The sequence below is a fragment of the Dromiciops gliroides genome, chromosome 2, assembly GCF_019393635.1.
Source record: "Dromiciops gliroides isolate mDroGli1 chromosome 2, mDroGli1.pri, whole genome shotgun sequence".
NCBI lineage: Eukaryota > Metazoa > Chordata > Mammalia > Microbiotheria > Microbiotheriidae > Dromiciops > Dromiciops gliroides.
In genome coordinates this window covers 143,446,785-143,465,494 of record NC_057862.1, presented here as the reverse complement: position 1 = coordinate 143,465,494, position 18,710 = coordinate 143,446,785, and the positions used below count along the sequence as shown (strand labels likewise).

The following is an 18,710-nucleotide window of genomic DNA, read 5'->3' as shown; positions in this document are numbered from 1 at the left end:
TTTAAAAGGTCACAGAGCATTCTGCCTGTGAAAGCCCCAGGAGCAACCCTCCAAGAATATGGTAGCCAGCAAGCCTTGAGATCTAGCAAGACCCAAGTCTGTCTCTGAAGCAAATCACTAGAAAACTCTTTGAAGTCTCAAGAATCATGCCCCCAATGAAAAAACGAAAGCACTGAATATTTAACAGCTCCTGGTCCTTGGGGGTTCCCAGCTTACTCACTCTTTGGTTCTCACATAGGCACAACTGGTACAGTGAACTTTTGTCCTTTGCAAGGTGTAATACTATTTGATTTTAAAGTAGTTCATTATTGTTTAAAATGGCTTAAGGGGGGCAGTTAGGTGGTACAGTGGAGAGAGCACCAGCCCTGGATTCAGGAAGACCTAAGTTCAAATCCTAACTCAGACACTTGACACTTACTAGCTGTGTGACCCTGGGCAAGTCACTTAACCCTCATTGCCCTACCCCCCCCCAAAAAATAAAATAAAATGGCTTAAGAGCTAGAGCAAACAATATCTGATAAGAATCAGAACAACCCAAAACAATCTTTATGTGGTACCTGCTATATTTTCATATACATTATCCCTATCACATGTTGAAAGGAGGAACAAAGGAACAAGCACCTACTATGTGCCAGGCACTGAGTTATTCGATTCTTAACACAGCCCTGTGAGGTAGGTACCTTTACTATCCCTACTGTAGAGTTGAGGAAAGCGAGGTAGGCAGTGATTAAATGACTTGCCTAGGGTCACACTGCTCGTGAATATCTGAGACAGAATTTGAACTCATGTCTTCCTGACTCAACCATGCTCTATCTATTGCATTCACTGAGAGCTATATGATTCCAGAAAAAAGATTTTCTACACCCCTTCCCCTCTTTTTGGAATGCTGAACATGTATAATAACTTCAGAAAATCTTAAAATCTATCTAAGCCCTTGGGTTATTTTTTTTTTTTTTAGTGAGGCAATTGGGGTTAAGTGACTTGCCCAGGGTCACACAGCTAGTAAGTGTTAAGTGTCTGAGGCCGGATTTGAACTCAGGTACTCCTGACTCCAGGGCTGGTACTCTATCCACTACGCCACCTAGCTGCCCCAGCCCTTGGGTTATTATGTGAACTATGTCACTATATCTGGCCCCTGAGAAAGAGGTATGGATATGCTATGCAGGCTAAGATTATAGTAGTGTTGGTGGTGGTGATGATTCTTATTAAGGAAAGGAAAAGGAGGGAAATGAGGGGGAGGGAAAGAAGGGAGGGAAGGTGGAGAAGGCAAACCAAAGAAGAATCGCCAACACACTCTCACATGTGAATAGGCTCCCGTTTTTTGTTTTTCTCTTTTCAAGATTGAATTTTAGGAAGCTAGGTGGTGCAGTGGATAGAGCACCAGCCCTGGATTCAGGAGGAACTGAGTTCAAATCCGACCTCAGACACTTGACACTTACTAGCTGTGTGACCCTGGACAAGTCACTTAACCCCAATTGCCTCACCAAAAAAAAAAAAAAAAAAAAAGAGTGAATGTTAATTGAACTGAATTTGCCAAAACAAGAATTTCTCACATTTAAATTTTTCTATTCTTTTTCTTTGGGGAGGAAAAGGAGACAATCAGGGTTAAGTGACTTGCCCAGGCTCATGTAGCTGGTAATTATCTGAGGTCAAATTTGAACTCAGGTCCTCCTGACTCCAAGGCTGGTACTCTATCTGCTATGTCACCTAGCTGCTTCCACATTTATATTTTTCTAAGCATGTGCACATAGTCATTTGACTCTCAGAACTGTGAAGTAGATAGGATGGGTATGGTTAATTCTTGCTTTATGGATGAGGAAACAGGGTGAAGAAGTCAAATGACTTATCTAGGGTCACATAGCTGATGGCAGAGCCAGGGATAGAACCCATCTTGGGTTTCCCATTCCACCTGACCATGTTCTATTTCACTGTTTCCATTAGAGTCTGGCTCATTGCACCCCCACAAAACTCTGTGTGCCTTGTCAAAAAAAAGAAAAAAAGAAGAAAAAATCCCAGCCAGCCTCAGTGCCCTTTATGACCTGAGAAAAAGTCACCAATGCTCTTCTGGTGTCACTGAGATAGAGAAAAGAGAAAGGTGGTGCTTGCTGGTGGCAGGGATGGTAGAAATACCCAAGAAACACTGGCACCAGCTGACAACTGCAAGACACAGCATGAGCTGTTGTGAAATTCCAACCAGCCCAGAAGTTTCTTTGTTGAGAAGCCATGTACCACCTACAACAGGAGTATGCTTTATTACCTAACGTGGAGCTGCTTGGAATTCTTGCTGAGATTTGAGGAACAACACAGTGGAAAATCACATCAGTGCAAAGCTACTGTGAGGCTGGACGGTGGTGGGATCCTAGTAGGAGGCTGGGGGTTGGACATATGTCAGCCAGTGGGCGGAGGGGATTTCAAATGGACAGAGGACAGTTTGAAACTGGGATTTCACAGGGGCTTCCAGAAACCTTCCAAAGTCTAGGCAGCTCACAGGAGGGAACAATCCGACAGAGTGGCTGTGGGGCTCCCAGGAAATGCATGTTCTCAATTTGGGTTTTTCCTTAAATGCTGATTTCCCTGGAATCACAGTCATAATGGGCTCCCATGGGTACCCCATAGGAAATTCTGGGTGATATCACTTGGTTGAGAAGAAACTCACCACTCCAGTTTGCCAAACATTCCACTCTAATAACATTTTATACTGGGGGAAAACATCAGCTTAAAATGTATTTCAAGAAGAACCTTGAAGAGAACTAGCAAAAAGAACAACGGGGAAGGGGAGAATGGAAGTGATGGGGGCAGGGAGATGCATTATGGGTCAGTTTATACATATACATATATATTTCATGACTGAATTTATTTTTATTTTGTGGTTTCCTCTTCTCCCTTTCCCTCCCTCCCCCTCCTAAGTCAGGGGCCAGGAGTGGCCCAGTCAGTCTCTTAGATTCTATGTGAAGCCAAAGTGCAAGGGGGGAGCCTCCACCAGTGATAAAGATGGTTTTTCTCAGCCTAAAAGGAGAGGGTCCCTGGAGCAAGCTTAATCCATGGCTATTAGGGACTGAGCTCTTGTCCTCCTGACCTTTGCCTTGCAAGAGGATTATTAATTAGCAAATCTGGGATTCTTCTTCAAGGGAAAAAAAATCCCTCTTCCTCTCCCCTCCACCTCAGGCCTCCCTGTCCCTGCCACCCTCCCTTGGACTGTCAGCCTTGCGCATCAATATTTCATTTTGGAGAGCCTTGTTTGATGCCAGTTCTGCTTATTTGCTTCGCAGGAATTGCAGCCATGCTCTGTAGGTCTGTCAGTATGTAAATTAAACCGAGCATAGATAGCTTTGTGTTGCTTAATGTTCAGCTGATAAAAATTAATGTGGTGTGAAATGAGTATTTTATCTGACTACAGATACAGTGACGGAGTTAATTAGACAGGCAGAGGAGAGATGTGATTAACCATACAGGGCCCTCTCATCAAGGGGTGGCCTGCCACTGTACCGGAGAAGGAAGGCACGGCGGGCTTGGGTGGGCAGTCTGATGGTAATCGGCCTTGGCAGCAGACTCAGAGGCGGCCCAGGGAGCAGGGTGCCCTCCTTGAGCAATCAGACCTGACAGGCTGAGTCGCATCAGGAGTGCTGATGAGGGCATGTCTCATGCCCTGGGTACATGGGAGGCAGGGGACAAAGCCAAGTGCTTCCAGCACTCCCTGGAAAGTACCCTCATCAGCATTCTCTGGGACTGCCCAGCCTGATCCTCCTCCGGCTCACAGCATCATTTTTAGTGACAGGAGGTTTATTCTTAAGGGGTGAAGAAGAATAATGGGCTAAAATCAAACCCCTGCTCTAGAAGTCTATTGATATAGCTAGAAATCCCTTACCACAAAGAAAACATTTCCCAATGTGCTCCCAGACCCTGGGTTAATTTCAAAGCAAGCTGATCTCCAGACCTCTCCATTTGTAGTGGCAGTGGGAGAGATTGGCTGAGACAATATTTTTACTTCTGGCCAGAGAAAAAAGAGACACCTTTCCCTGACTCTAGATTGCTCTCCATACTCTGTCTATCCATACTAGTGATACATGGGGAAATGACCCTCAACAAGCTCTTAAGCAATGTCAAGACTCTTTGTTGGGAGCCTCACCAGCCCCTGAGCTGCTAGTGGGAGCTGCATGGGCAGCTATATACATACATATATACACATATATACACACATACACACATATATAAACTATGTGGCATTGGATCCACCTGAAAACATTGCTGAACTGTTTCAGACTTCTATAAAGCAAGGCTAACTGTGTTTTGAGAACTTTAGACACAAAACACTAGATAAAGCCAGGAAAATAAATAGTTTATATCTATTTTGTAGATGGTTGAAAAATTAACTTTCCTGAACACACACACACACACACACACACACACACACACACATCAGTATTTTCTGGGTCGGTACTCCACTGATATAGATCACAAACTCTCTGGAGGAGTAGCAGGGGCCAAAACTTTCACCATTTATCTACAATTCTTGTGTTTTCTCTGAACTGAGCCATGTTGGTCTTCAGTTGTTGGACCTATAGTCCATCAATTGACCCATACTTAAGGTCTCTCCAGGTTTGGTGGGACCTTTCAGGGTCCCTGCACAGCCTATAAAAAACCTAGGGTCACCTCCACACCATGGCAACACATCTCTTCAGGATTTCAGTATGTTCCTGTAAGTGGACATGCAAAATACCCTCATTTAAAAATGAAATTTTGATGTTTAGTTTAATTTTGCATGTGGTGACTTTTGCCCTTTATCGTTAAGCTCAGATACCTTATTAGTTAGAAACGTGGTTGGGGGCGGCTAGGTGGCGCAGTGGATAAAGCACCGGCCCTGGATTCAGGAGTACCTGAGTTCAAATCCGGCCTCAGACTTGACACTTACTAGCTGTGTGACCCTGGGCAAGTCACTTAACCCCCATTACCCCACAAAAAAAAAAAGAAAAAGAAAAAGAAAAAGAAATGTGGTGGTGGGAGAACAGAACTCTTTGGTGCATGAAGGAAGTAGAATTCAATGAAAAGAGCATGAGATTTAGAGTCAAAGGATCTGAGTTCAAGTCCTAACTCTGGCATCAATTACCTTTGTGACCTTTGGCAGGTAACTTGCTCCTTTGCCCTCAGTTTCCTCATCTGTAAAATGAGGAGGTTGGAAGTGATGTCCTTTGAGGTCATCTATTATGACTTAGGATCTATGATCCCATTATTGGTGACTCATGGTGCTAATCCCTGCTACCTACACGAGTCAGCTGGGTAAACTTCTACTCTTCTATTCATTTCCTTGCTCAAAGATTCCAAGGTACCTTGTCTAGAGGAAGGGCACAGTTCACACCCTATGACCATCTAGTCTTTTCTGCCTCTATTCTTAGGGTTGCTTAATGATTTCCATTGTGATATAGAGAATGATTTTCCTAGAAGCCCACGACTGCCATTAAGTAAGAGCTGGAACTCTTGAGTCATTAGACTTGGGTCCAACCAGGTGAACATGAGGTAGGAGACTTCCTATTTATATTCTGGTCTAAACAGCTGTCAACAAAAAACAGAGGACTTCATGATGGGTATGCCACCAACAAGTACATTCTGCTTTATGGACAGTGGAATGTGCCCTCTTGAGTAGCCCAGGCTTTGTCCTCCCTTACTGCCTCCCAGTCTTAAGGGTTACCTTCATCTGTCCACCTCATGCCCCTACTTCCTAAGCCACACTTTCCTTCTTAAGACCTGGATTTAGGGGTAGCTAGGTGGTGCAATGGATAGAGCACCAGCCCTGGAGTCAGGAGTACCAGAGTTCAAATCCGGCCTCAGACACTTAACATTTACTAGCTGTGTTACCCTGGGCAAGTCACTTAACCCCAATTGCCTCATTAAAAAAAAAGAAAAGAAAAGAAAAAAAATCTGGATTAAAGTAGAATAGTAGAATGAAAAGAATACTCTATTGGAATTCAGGAGACCAGGGTTCTTATCCCAGCTATGACCTTAAGAAGCTGTGACCTTAGGAAAGTCATTTAATTTCTCCAGGGATCAATTTCCTCATCTGTAAATGTAGGGTTTGGGTGATGTCACCTCCAAGAAATTTTCTAGCTCTAACATAATGTGAATCTATACTGTAGCTCCTTATCACATGCCTCCAGATAGACCCATTCTCTACTACTTCCTGGACATCTCCATAACATGTTATCTCTACTCCATCTATCCCTTCCAACTTACACACCCACACACACACACTCTCTCTCTCTGTCTCTCTGTCTGTCTCTGTCTGTCTCTGTCTCTCTGTCTCTCTCTCTCCTGAACCCTTGGACTCCACTTCTGGGAAACTCTGATGGGTTTTCCCCTTATCTTATCTGGGACCAGGCTTCCATGATACTTGCTGGTTATCTCCACACCATACTGAATCCATGGTGGCCATCCTCTCTCATTCCCTCCCCACTCCCATTGAATCCTTGGACTCCACCTCTTGAGCACCAGGCTCTACCAAGTGTATTTTTGCCTTATGTTGTCCAGAACCAGAATCCATACTGTTTCACAGCTATCTCCACCATGATCCCCTCAATCTCTTACAGTCCCCTTTATGTATTTTCTCCTCCAGTAACAATGTCAGCTTCTTGAGGGCAGAGACTATCTTGTTCACTCCTATTTGTATCCCCATAGTGAAAGAGAAGGGAATAAGCTTTCATTAAGCATCTGTGGGCCAGGCACTGTGCTAAGCACTTTGCAAATATTATCTTATTTGATCCTCACAACAACTCAGTGCCTGATAAATACTTGATCTGACTCTTTGCCTAATATACTGGTTCTCTGTAATTTCTGTTGCATATAATCACAAGGATCTACGCCTTCTGTGTCAAGTCCTATTTTCTAATCAGGTGGAACAGGAATATCTACTATTGTAAAGATGCATACACTCAGGTGATCTGGATGTTGTCTTCCCTATTAGAATGTAAGATGCTTGAAGCCAGTGACAATGTTTTTGTCTTTCTTTGTGTCCCTAGCTCTTAGCAAGTGCATAGCACATAGTAAGTTCTTAATCAATGCTAGTTGACTGAGTGCTTCTCCATCCAGTCCCAAATATGATTTTCCATTATCAGAATCTTTACAATGGAGGATGAAGAGACCATTTCTCCTGGGATAAATTTGTTATTTTTCACTAATAGTTATAAGATGTTATTTTCACTAATGGATCAAGTGAGATAGTATTTGTAAAGCACTTAGCATAGTCCCTAACACATAGTAGGCACTATATAAGTGCTTATTCCCTTCCCTTCCTCCCTAACAGTAGCAGCAGAAGTATTCATAACAATAGAACTGTAACTAACCTGGGGTGACATAGCGCTCCAGCAAGGTGTGTGTGGGGGGGTGCAGTTTGCCCCCATGGGAAGCATTTTCCTTATGGAATACACTGAGAATGTACGGTACCCTCAGGACTTTATCACTATTTGGTATTGGATGTCTCTCTTACAACCTACTTTAGTCCAATCCCATTTAACTCTTTTAGGATTATGGACCATACTTTCTGGGGGAAAGCAACTGCAAACAATATAGAATCGTCCCTTTTACTGCCATGTCCTACCCTCCCCCCAACTAAATTTATCCCAGGTGCAAAAATTCTTATTTATTGCTCAGAATAACAGCAACAATCACAATAATTATACCTAGCATGGTATTAAGATAACTTTTGCCCTTTCAAACTCTTTTATTATACACGTTTTCTCATTTGCTCTTCACACCTTTATGAAGTAAGTTGAACAATTATTATTGTCCTCATTTGACACATCCAGCATAGAGAAGTTCAGTGACTTGCCAATGGTCACACAATTCAACCACAAATAAACATTGTTCTAGGCACGTGGGGTGATACAAAATTTAGATAAGGCATGGTCCCTGCTCTCTTGGAATTTTCAGTCTAGAGGGGGAAATAAGATGGCAACTGAGATGATAATATTCAATATGACTTATAAATGCATTCAAGAGTTACAAAACAACCTGTTGTGCAAGATTTGAAGGGCGAAGGTACTTACTGAAAGGGTGATGGAGTAGGGGAGAGGCTTAGAGAAGGCTTCTTGCAAAAGTGTGATTTAAGTTTTAAAGGATCAGTAGAAATTCAGGGCCATAAAGAGTTGGACACAACTGAAAAACAACTGAACAACAACAAAGAAATTCAACAGGCCATGAGAGAAATAGAAAACAACTTGATGAAGGTCATAGAAGTCTGTGGCTATAGCAGATATTCCCAAGGGCACATAGATCTCCAGTTTGGTCAAAGTGAAGAGTGTGTGTGGAGGAGAAGTAATGAGATAAGGCTAAAAAGGTAAGGCAATGCCAAGTTGCAGGGGCCTTAAATGTTAGATGAGTTGAAGGCAGGGCCTGCACTAAAAACCCATGACTGCTGGATCATGATGCCATTCATCCAAATGGAGAAGGAAAAATGGTTCCTGCATTACTAAGTCACTAGGATTGCAGATTTAGATCTAGGGAGAACGTTGATGTTGGCGAGTCATTTTTTCAGTAGTGTCAAATTCGTCGTGACCCACTTTGGGGTTTTCTTGACAAAGATGCTGGAGGGGTTTGTCATTTCCTTCTCCAGCTCATTTTACAGATGAGGAAACTGAGGCAAAGAGGGTTAAGTGACTTGCCTAAGGTTACTCAGCTAGGAAGTATCTGAGACTGGTTTTGAACTCAAGAAGATAATTCTTCCTCACCCCAGGCCTGGTACCACCTAGCTGCCCCAGAAGGGACCTTAGAGATCATTTCATTCAAGCTTAAGTGATTTACCAAAGGTCATCAAAGTAATGCATGGTGAAACTAGAACTCGTAACCACGAACTCTGATTCCAAATCCAGTAATTGCCGGTGTATGCCAAAGAACTATCAGATCTCTGAGGACTTTGCACCTACCTTTTCAACTTGTTGTAGGCACTTCCACACATGGGAAAGTACTTAAATGCTTTTGATAATGAAGGTGATAGTCAAGACTGCAACGAACTCCTTTCCTGTGTTTCTCAAGCCAGGAGGTGTAGAAGCTACAGATCACCCATTATACTTGATGGGGATTGTGTATGTATATGTGTGTTTGTGTGTCTTGGGACAGGCCTGAAAAGCATTTTGTGGGGGTATTATTTTCAAGAGCCTTTGTTCAAAGACCATAGGAAGGAGCCTGGGGATGCCCTTGGCAATCACACCCTCCGCTAATTGCTGTTAAAATCCCAATCCCTTTCCCGTTTCCCTATTCCTTTATTTAAACCATTTACCACCTGAAACAAAGGAGGCTCAAGTTAGCCCTTTTCCTTCATAGCAGTGACCTCAAAAAAAGAAGCAGAAAGGTTCGGGCGTTTGGAAAACCACGTGACTCTTGATGAGGGTTTCCCTGACGAGCAGAATAACTATGTGTGCGGATGGAGGCCTGTTATCTGGATGCTCCTCGATGTTTACACTTCAGGTGCATGAAACCAGACGCTGAAACTGTTCATTAAAAATTCCTACGTGCAGGCAGACAAAGGAGAATAATTTCAAAAGCTCGGTAATGAATGTACAAGTGGGCCCGAGTTATCTTGTCAAACACAATAATCGTGAGCAAACTCAAACGGCTGCTACTTGTTTTATTTCATTTTTACCTGATTCTGGAACCTTGACAACAGGCCTCCATTCTGTAACATGCAGGTTTTCTGGGTTCCAGAGCCCAGCCTTTCACATAATGATGTGCTCTGGCCATAGGTGGTAGAATGACTTGCAGGTGCAGGAGGGCAACCAATCAGAGCTTGCCCAGTCTCCTCTCAGTTTTCAGTCTCAAAAGGCATCCCACCAAAACCCATTGAAATGAAAGTCATCATCTCTCTAGTTACCTGCTGGATCCCAGGTCATTGAAAACAAATTTTCCATTATAGAAGCACCCCAGGGTCTGGAAGGAAATGCACTCACTGTGCGTAGGAAGCAGCTTTCTGATTTCTCTTTCACCATGGGAGGAGGGTATCTTTATAATCCATCCTTTAGCTCACCTCTTTTTGGGCAAATCTCTGTCCAGTGTTTTAGAAGAGTTTGAAAAGTCACTTTAACCCAAAATTTCACCAAAATAATTTTGAGTTTTCAGCATAGGGACATAATGGGAATGACCAGATTTCTGTGGGACTCTGCTGCCACAGACACAGGGGTTTTACCCACTCCAGATTTATAATATATAACTTTGGTGACCCCTCTCTGCTCCTCAGCAGCCCTTCTCATCTAACCTTTTGGACTATTTATCTTATTCACCACAATAAATAGTTAAGCCTATTCTGCTTTCTTCTCACCCACATGCTTGTAGCTCAGAATTCATCTGTGGCTCCCTATTGCTTCTGGAATCAATTTCAGACCTTTCAGACTGGCATTTAAGGTTGGCTCCGACTTATGTTTTCCAGCTTTATTTTGTATCAATCCTCATGAGTGGACTTGACTTGGATTGAACTGGATTGGTTCAGCTAAACTGGGCTACTAACTATAGGGTGATCTTGACACTGTCTTCTGACAGCCTGCCTGGAATACATTCCATCCTTAACTCTACCTCTCAGATTCCTCATCTTCCTGAAGAGATGGCTCATCTCCTTTGAAGGGTTGTTTTGAGGATCAAATAAGAGAATATTTGTAAGAAGCACTTACCACAGGGGCAGCTAGGTGACACAGTGGATAAAGCACCAGCCCTGGATTCACGAGTACCTGAGTTCAAATCCTGCCTCAGACACTTGACACTTACTAGCTGTGTGACCCTGGGCAAGTAATTTAACCCTCATTGCCCTGCAAAAACAAGAAGAAGAAGAAGAAGAAGAAGAAGAAGAAGAAGAAGAAGAAGAAGAAGAAGAAGAAGAAGAAAAAGAAGGAGGAGGAGGAGGAAGGAGGAAGGAGGAAGGAAGGAGGAGGAGGAGGAAAAAGAAAGAAGAAGAAGGAGAAGAAGGAAAAAGAAGAAGGAAGAAAAAGGAGGAGGAGGAAGAAGGAAGAAGAAGGAAGAAGAAAGAAGCAGAAGAGGGAAGAAGAAGAAGAAGAAGAAGAAGAAGAAGAAGAAGAAGAAGAAGAAGAAGAAGAAGAAGAAGAAGAAGGAGGAGGAGGAAGAGGAGGAGGAGGAGGAAGAGGAGGAGGAGGAGGAGGAGGAGGAGGAGGAAGAAGAACTTACCACAGTGTCTGACACATAGTAGGTTCTATATAAATGCTCATTCCCTTTCCCTTATCCTCTAGCTTTCCCTACTCCCCTTATTTATACCCCTTAATGTGAAATCCCCTTCAGTCACTCAGAAAGTACTTATGAAGCACCTGCTTTGTGCCTGAGACAGGGCTAGATGCTAGCAGTACAAATACAAAGACTCCCTTTGCAAATTACCTTGTATTTACTTCTCTCCTAGTTTCACATAGAGACATGGTGCATCTACCCAATAGAAAAATATGTTCCTTGAAAGTAGGGACTGTTTTGTTTTCATCTCTGTATGCCCAGGGTCCTGAACACTATAAACACTTAATAAATGTTTGCTGATGCTGATGCTGATGGCATTTGATGTGATTTTCCTCAGTCCCCTTTCTCCACTTAAAACAAAACAAAACACGACACCATTACCTACTCTCCTTTCTCTCCCTCTGATTACAGGGTAGGAGGTAGCCCTACTCTTTACAAACTGGCACTTCTACCTGTACTTTTAATCCCTTTCCTTCCTGCCTCTTGTTCAAGTGCCATCTCCTACTTCAACCCTAACCTCCCACCCCTACCCCTGCCCCCAGGCATCTTCAGTCTCTCTTCTTCGTTTTTGTCCCTTCCTATCAATTGAAAAATTAGATCATCTCCACAATCCTAAAATTAGCCTTTTGCCCATGCTTCTACCTCATCCAGCTAATTTCCTCTTTCTTTCTTTTCTTCACTGCTAAATGGAAAAAGGAAAAAAAAAAAGATGCCCCCACTTCTCTCTAGCTACCCTGTCTCAGTCCCGTTGTTATCTGAATTTCTTCTGTACCATTTTACTGAATGGTAATTACCAACAATTTTCCAGTCACCAAAATCTAATAACTAATTTCATTCCTTCTTATCCTTAACCATATGTGGGTTTTTTATGTCATTTGATCATCCCCTCCTATGAGATACTCTTTCCTCCTTTGACTAAGGAAATGCCACACTCTCCAAGCTCTCCTCCTTCATGGGAACACAGGACCTGGATCTGGAAGGGACCTCTGAGATCATCTCACCCAGCCCCCTCCCCTCATTTTACAAAGGGCAAAACTGGGATCTAGAGAGCCTAACTGACTAAGGAAGTAAATGGGATGTGACCCCAAGCCCTCCAACTTCAAATTCAATACTGTTTTTACTGTCCTACACTGTCACCCTGTCTCCTTCACTGGACTCTTTATCTGTTTCAATTCTTAAGTGTGGATATTCCCCAAAGAATTTGTCCTTGGCCCTCCTCCCCTTCTTCCATCTTCCTTTCCCCTCCCTCCTTCTACTTCCCTTCTCTCCTTCCCTAACCCTCCTATTCCTCCTCCTCTCACTCACCGCTCTCCTCTGTCTGTCTGTCTCTGTCTCTGTTTCTCTGTCTCTCTCTGTCTCTCTCTGTCTCTGTCTGTCTGTCTCTCTCTCTCTCTGTCTCTCTCTCTGTCTCTCTCTCTCTGTCTGTCTCACACACACACACACACACACACACACACACAAACACACACAGAGAGACTTCATTTGCCATCTGTGCAGATAACTGTCAAATATGCATTTTTACTCTAGATCTATCTTAGGAGTATAAGGTCATCTCCAGCTCCATAAGTGTAGATCTCCACTGGCTAACTCATCAGACCTTCAAACTCAACAAGCCCAAATTATCTTTCCCTCTAAAATGTTTCTCCTTCTGATTTCACAATTCTTGCTTTTGGCCCTACCATTCATTCAGCTTTTCATGTTAGAAACCTTGGTCCTCCCTCTGGTTCTTCCCTCTCCTCTCATATCTAATTAGTAATTGCAATAAGTTGTATTGAGTCCAACCCCATAATGTCTGTCATATCCCTTCCCTCTTCTTTATGACCAGTACCACAACCCTAGCATGGGTTTCATTACTACCTATGTTAACTGTTACAATAGCCTCAGAACGAGTATTCTTTCCTCCATTCTTTCCACCCTACAATTCATCCTTCATTCCACTGGCAGAATAATCTTCCTTAGGCTTAGATCTGGTCATATGTTCTCTGCTCAGAAAGTGTCAATAGTTCCCTGTTGTATGCCCTTTAAAGTTCAAAAATCTTTGCCTGGAATTAGAAGCCCTCCGTAACCACTGTCCTCCCTTTCCATTCTTATCTCACTTCTCATACACTTTCCTTCAGCCAAACTGGACTACTCTCTAGCCTCCTAAAATGACCATTCTCACCCACCTCCGTGCTTTTGCTCCTTGCATTTCGTGATGCTTTGCATAGACTGCAGACACCCTTCGTGTGTAAAATTCCTACCCATCCCTTAAAACCCAATTCAGGGGCCACTTCCTCCATGATGCCTTATCTGACAATAACCTTCCTCCTAAGACCTCATAGAGCAATTGGTTTTTAATGATAGAGTAATTATTATATAATATTTGTATTATAGGTATTGATGTTTGTATTTTTTCCCCCACTAGACAGCAGGTAGTACCTTGTCCTATCTTAACTTTCTCTCCAAGCACCTAGCATAATGCTTTGCACAGTAGTTATTTGATAATGTTTTGAAAGGAATGAATGAATGAATGAATTCGTACATATATTTTACTTCATCTGGTTATTGGAAATTATGCCAGCTAGTTATATACATTGACTTATTTGATAGTCTACTTAAAATGATTACTGACTCCTTAATTCTGGAGCTGCTTGGTATAGGCGACACAGGCATCAAGTGAAAGTTGATCCTCTAGTGATCCTTGACTGTTGAACTTCCTTAATTTCCATGGGGAAAGTGCTCATGGGACATTAGGGGAGTTACATAAGAGGAAGGAGTATCATGGCCACAGTAATTGACCACTGGTAAGAGGAATAAGCAAGATTCCCTTCCCACTGCAGTAACTTCCAGGTTCATTGGAATCAGGGGCCAAATGGGGGAGACCAGAAATGTGGGAGCTCTGTTCTAGGCTCACTTTGAATCCTAGAGAAAATATTGGGAATCTTACTCTTTGGGTGATTTATCAAATAACATTGGCAAAGGCAGTAAAATGCTCCATATTGGAGAAACATAGATTTTTTTTAAATAGGAAGCAGGACACTTAGAACTCATCCAGTCAACCCTCTTATTTTAAAGATGAAGAAACTGAGCCTCTCAAGTGGTTAAACTGCTTACCACCTTCACTCAGTTTGTGGCTAGAGCCAGGTCTAGAATCCAGGTCTCTCCCCATCCAGGCTACTTTCTACTATTCTACTACATAGCTTTTCAAATGCTACTCTAGACCTTGACAGCCTTTTATAACAATGTTGCAATGGGGAAATCTCCTTCCCAAATTCCATACAGGGCTGACAGAAATACATTCCGTCTTACTTCAAGCCCAAGGATAAAAAAGTCTTGTAGTGGGGACTTCCACTCCCCTTCTGCTGCACCTTTTCAGGAGCACCAGCAAGTGATCAATCAATAAGCATTTATTAAGTTCCTACTTATTAAGCACTGGAGATACAAAGAAAGGCAAAAGACAGTGCCTGCCCTCAGGGAGCTCACAATCCAATGGGGGAGACACCCTACAAACAGCTATGGAAAGACATGATATACACAGGATAAAGGGGAAATAATCCACAGAGGGAAGTAAATATTATAGGGTGATAGAGGGTTGACGGAGAGAAGGTGGGATCTGGATGACTCTATAGCAGTTACTCCTCTTGGATCTGATGGTGGCAAGGTGAGAGCTCATTCTAAGGAGGCCTCCAGTGTAGAGGATCCAAAAGGGAAAGATCTTGCTTGGCCTTGGAGAATTCTACCTCCCTTGGGGGAAATGGTTCTAGCTTTAGGTCCAGATTCCCCAGTCTGTGTTCTATACCCTCTCAGCTAGCAATTGGTTTTTATTTTTACTTCCCCTTTTAAAAAATTGTATAAGAGTGCTGGCTGTTGAAGTCAGCAAGACCTGTGTTTAGGACCCACCTCTGACACATACTGGCAAGTCACTAAATCTCTCAGTCCTCTAAGCCAGGGCTTCTTTTTTTTTTTAATTTTTTTTTTTTTTTGGTGAGGCAATTGGGGTTAAGTGACTTGCCCAGGGTCACACAGCTAATAAGTGTTAAGTGTCTGAGGCCGGATTTGAACTCAGGTACTCCCGAATCCAGGGCCAGTGCTTTATCCACTGCGCCATCTAGCTTCTTAAACTTTTTTCCACTCAAGACCCATTTTCCCCCCAAGAAATGTTTATGCAACCCTGGGTATATAGGTATATAAAAGAGGAACACATCACCTTTTACTATTACCAAATTTTTCATAACCCGCACATTCAGCTACTTAACTCCATATGGGGTCTTAGCCCTCAGTTTAAGAAGCTTTGCTCTAAGCAACTCTCTAAGACTAGAAATTTCAAAAACAATGAGACCTGTATTGGCACAAGGAATTTCTTCTTCCAGAAGTGCCCCATATCAATGAAATGATAGCACTAGTCATATGTGGATGTATTTCTACCCCAGTTCTCCCCAATCAACCCTCTCCCCAACCCAAGAAGGTTTCTTTCATAACAAGTAAAAAAGTTAAGCAAAGCCACCCAGCTTTCTTAACAACATACGTAGCACTCCACCCCCATTATCCTCCATCTCTCCAATGAAAAGAGGTGACAATCATTTTTTTTTAAAATAAGCTTTAATTTCTTCATTTGTAAAACACCATTCACATGGCATAGGTAATAGGCATTAGACCTATGATTTCATTAGTATAGAGAACTCCTGGGTGAGAAAACACCCTCTTGCAATGAGGATCAGTCTCTTCTCCAGTTTAAGACAGAGTTGCCTAGACTAGAGCACTGAGACCTTAAGTGAATTGTCTAGAGTCACACAGTCAGTATGTGTCAGAGACAGACTTGAACCCCTGTCTTCTTGATTCTGAGAAGCTCTTTATCCATTATGCTGTGTTGCACAAAATATATGAATAAAGAAATATTGGTATAATTTCATGTACTGCCTGCTTTAAAAAGTTAGAGTTAATTATTGGGGGGAGAGGTGTTACTGATAAGCAGCTGAGAAGCCTTATTTATCTATTATTGGGGGACAAGTGATGACCCTGTATGAGACTAAATGAATACTTATGAAAAGGTGTAGATGAATTGTGATCTATGGCCATTGAAGGGAATACCCATATTGATGAGATCACTGAGCCAGTAGTGTGTTGTAGGAAAAGAATTGCTCTCTGCCTTAGGTTTTGTCAGCTTCATCTGGGCACCTGATCTTTCTCAGAGCTGATGTAAGAGCCCCCTGCCATTGGCCCAAGTGTTATTCCTTTATTTCATTTAAAATACCCTGTTGATTGCTAATCCGTGGTTTGAGTCTATGTCCTTCTTGGTCCCTAAACCTGTTTGGTGCCCTGGATTCAGAGACCTAAGAGATTTGCCAGTTCCAATCCCTAATTTATTTTCTTCCCTTTTTTGGTCACTGCCACAACTGTATGCCTTTTCTACCTCTGCCATCAGTGTGATACAGTAGAAAGAGCATCTATAAAATGAGGGGATTAGTCTAGGGTCTTTAAGGTCTTCTCTTGCACTATAACCATGATCATCATACACTTAGGCACACACACACACACACTGGACTGAAATAGAAAAAATAGGGGTGCAACTACTAAGAAATGTGCATAGAAAAGAATTTTATTCAGCCGGGGCTAAATGGTACCCTAGCTCACTAAAACTATCCTAAGCTAATTAAAATTCCTGGACCAAATCCCCAGCCTCTATTTTTTTTCTGGGTCCCTAGAGCTAAACGTAGCTCAGCTGTCTATCTCTATTCCTACCCAAGCCAAGAATGTCTCCTCTATAGAAAGCTGACATTTTCAAACTTGCCCCCTTCTCCCCTGTTTCTCCCTAGGGTGGTCACAGTCTAGGCCCTTCTCAGATTCAGAAGCACAATGCATTCATCAGCTCCTAACCATTGTACCCTTCATTTCTGTGGGGGCTTCTTGGTTCATTAGTCATTCCCAGACTCAGGACCCTTCTCAAGCAGAAAAGCCAAATCTCTGAAATCCACTTCTAAACACTAACTTGCTAAGTGACCTCCCCCTAACCCCAACCAAGGCCCCTGTCTCCTTAAAAACACAATACAACAACCTTTTGAAAGTAAAAAGGAAGCCACTTTCTCACAGATTATTTTATTCTATGCCACTAAGATTTTGTGTGATGTTAATACCAACCTCCCTCCCACCCACCCCCATACTCGCAGAGAAATAGACTGTATTGACCAAAGTCATCAACGTGTCCAGTTAAATTTAGTTGTGCAGGGTCCTTCAGCCAAATGGAACTTAGGGAAGAAAGAGAATGAAGACTGATGCTCATTTGTCCATCTTGCAATCTCTGGAGATCAGCTGTAAGGAGCTTCTGGTAAAACATTAATCCTCAAGGCTTGCCTTTCTTTCCTTCCTTCCATTTGTCCACATTGAGAGTTCAGAAACTAAAGGGCATTCCACTCTATCTCATGTGAGGCTTTCAATAAAATAAGATTCCCTTGGTTTTGAGTTGAATGTGATAATGCTTTAATTCACATGCCCTTAGTCATTGAGTTCAGTTCAGTGAATAAAGATAATTGTACGACACTGTATATTTTTACTCTACACAGACCCTCTTATGAGGGGAGCTAAGCCTGGCTCCATTGGTTTGCCTCTTTTTTTTTTTTTCCTCAGCTGACCAAATTGAAACGTGTGGGTTTCCAGGATTAAAGAACACTAGTGCATTAAACGGGAAACAAACCTCTCCAAAATCACAAGGTACTGGAAGTTTTAAAAGTCTGTTTTCTTAACATTACTCTTATCATGCTTTTCCTGCTCCTTTTCTCTCTCTCTCTCTCTCTCTCTCTCTCTCTCTCTCTCTCTCTCTCTCTCTCTCTCTCTCTCTCTCTCTCTCTCTCTCTCTCTCTTTCTCTCCCCCCCCCTTTCCTTCTTTGTGTGCTCATTTTCTCCCCTCGGGGAGCCATTCAGCTCAGTGGGTTATATAACTGTGACTTGCCACTGCAGCCAGACTACCCAAAGCTTTGGGATTCAGCTTACTGAACTGTGGCAAAGCATGAATTCTCCTTCCCTGCACATGCCGGTGCTACTGGCTGCTTGGAGGAGCACAGTTAGAGGATGAATAGATGACTTAGGGTTACAGATCAGCTACATTTAATTCAGTAAGCTGGTGGCTGCGGAGGGCTGCGTGCCTTTTGGTGTATTGGTAAACATGCTGAGGACGGTACTGGTCCTGATCACTAAAATGAATGGCTCCGAAGGACCAAAATAGGGCATGGGCATGCTAATTCTGAGGCGAGTAGACTTATTTTCCCCCCTCAAGGGATCAGCCTGGGAAGCTTTGCTAACAATTTCCTTGTCCAGAGTACAGGGGCATGCAAGGTTAGGATGAGTGGATTCCCAAGCTTTTTGGTTCATTGGGGGTAAAGAAAGGCACTCGAATTCCCAAAACAGTCAATTTTCCGAGTTCTTTAATTCACTATCATTCTCTTTGCTTGCTGGATGGAACATTTGGTTACCAAGTGAGCACCCAGACCAAGAGCATCCAGTCTAACCAATTGTTGTCTTCTGATTTGGACTTT

At 42.7% G+C, this 18,710-nt stretch overlaps 1 protein-coding gene across 3 annotated transcripts in view; it reads left to right on the top strand.

Moving 5' to 3' along the window:
- Positions 1–18,710, top strand: part of RORA (RAR related orphan receptor A) — an 890,206-nt gene that overhangs the window by 515,991 nt on the left and 355,505 nt on the right. Inside the window, exon 2 of one of the 3 annotated variants that reach the window (XM_043989394.1) lies at positions 17,806–17,889. The exons of the other annotated variants lie outside the window; for them this stretch is intronic. Within the exon in view, the coding sequence (XP_043845329.1) occupies positions 17,806–17,889 (84 nt within the window). The remainder of the gene's footprint in view (positions 1–17,805; positions 17,890–18,710) is intronic. 3 annotated transcript variants of the gene reach the window in all.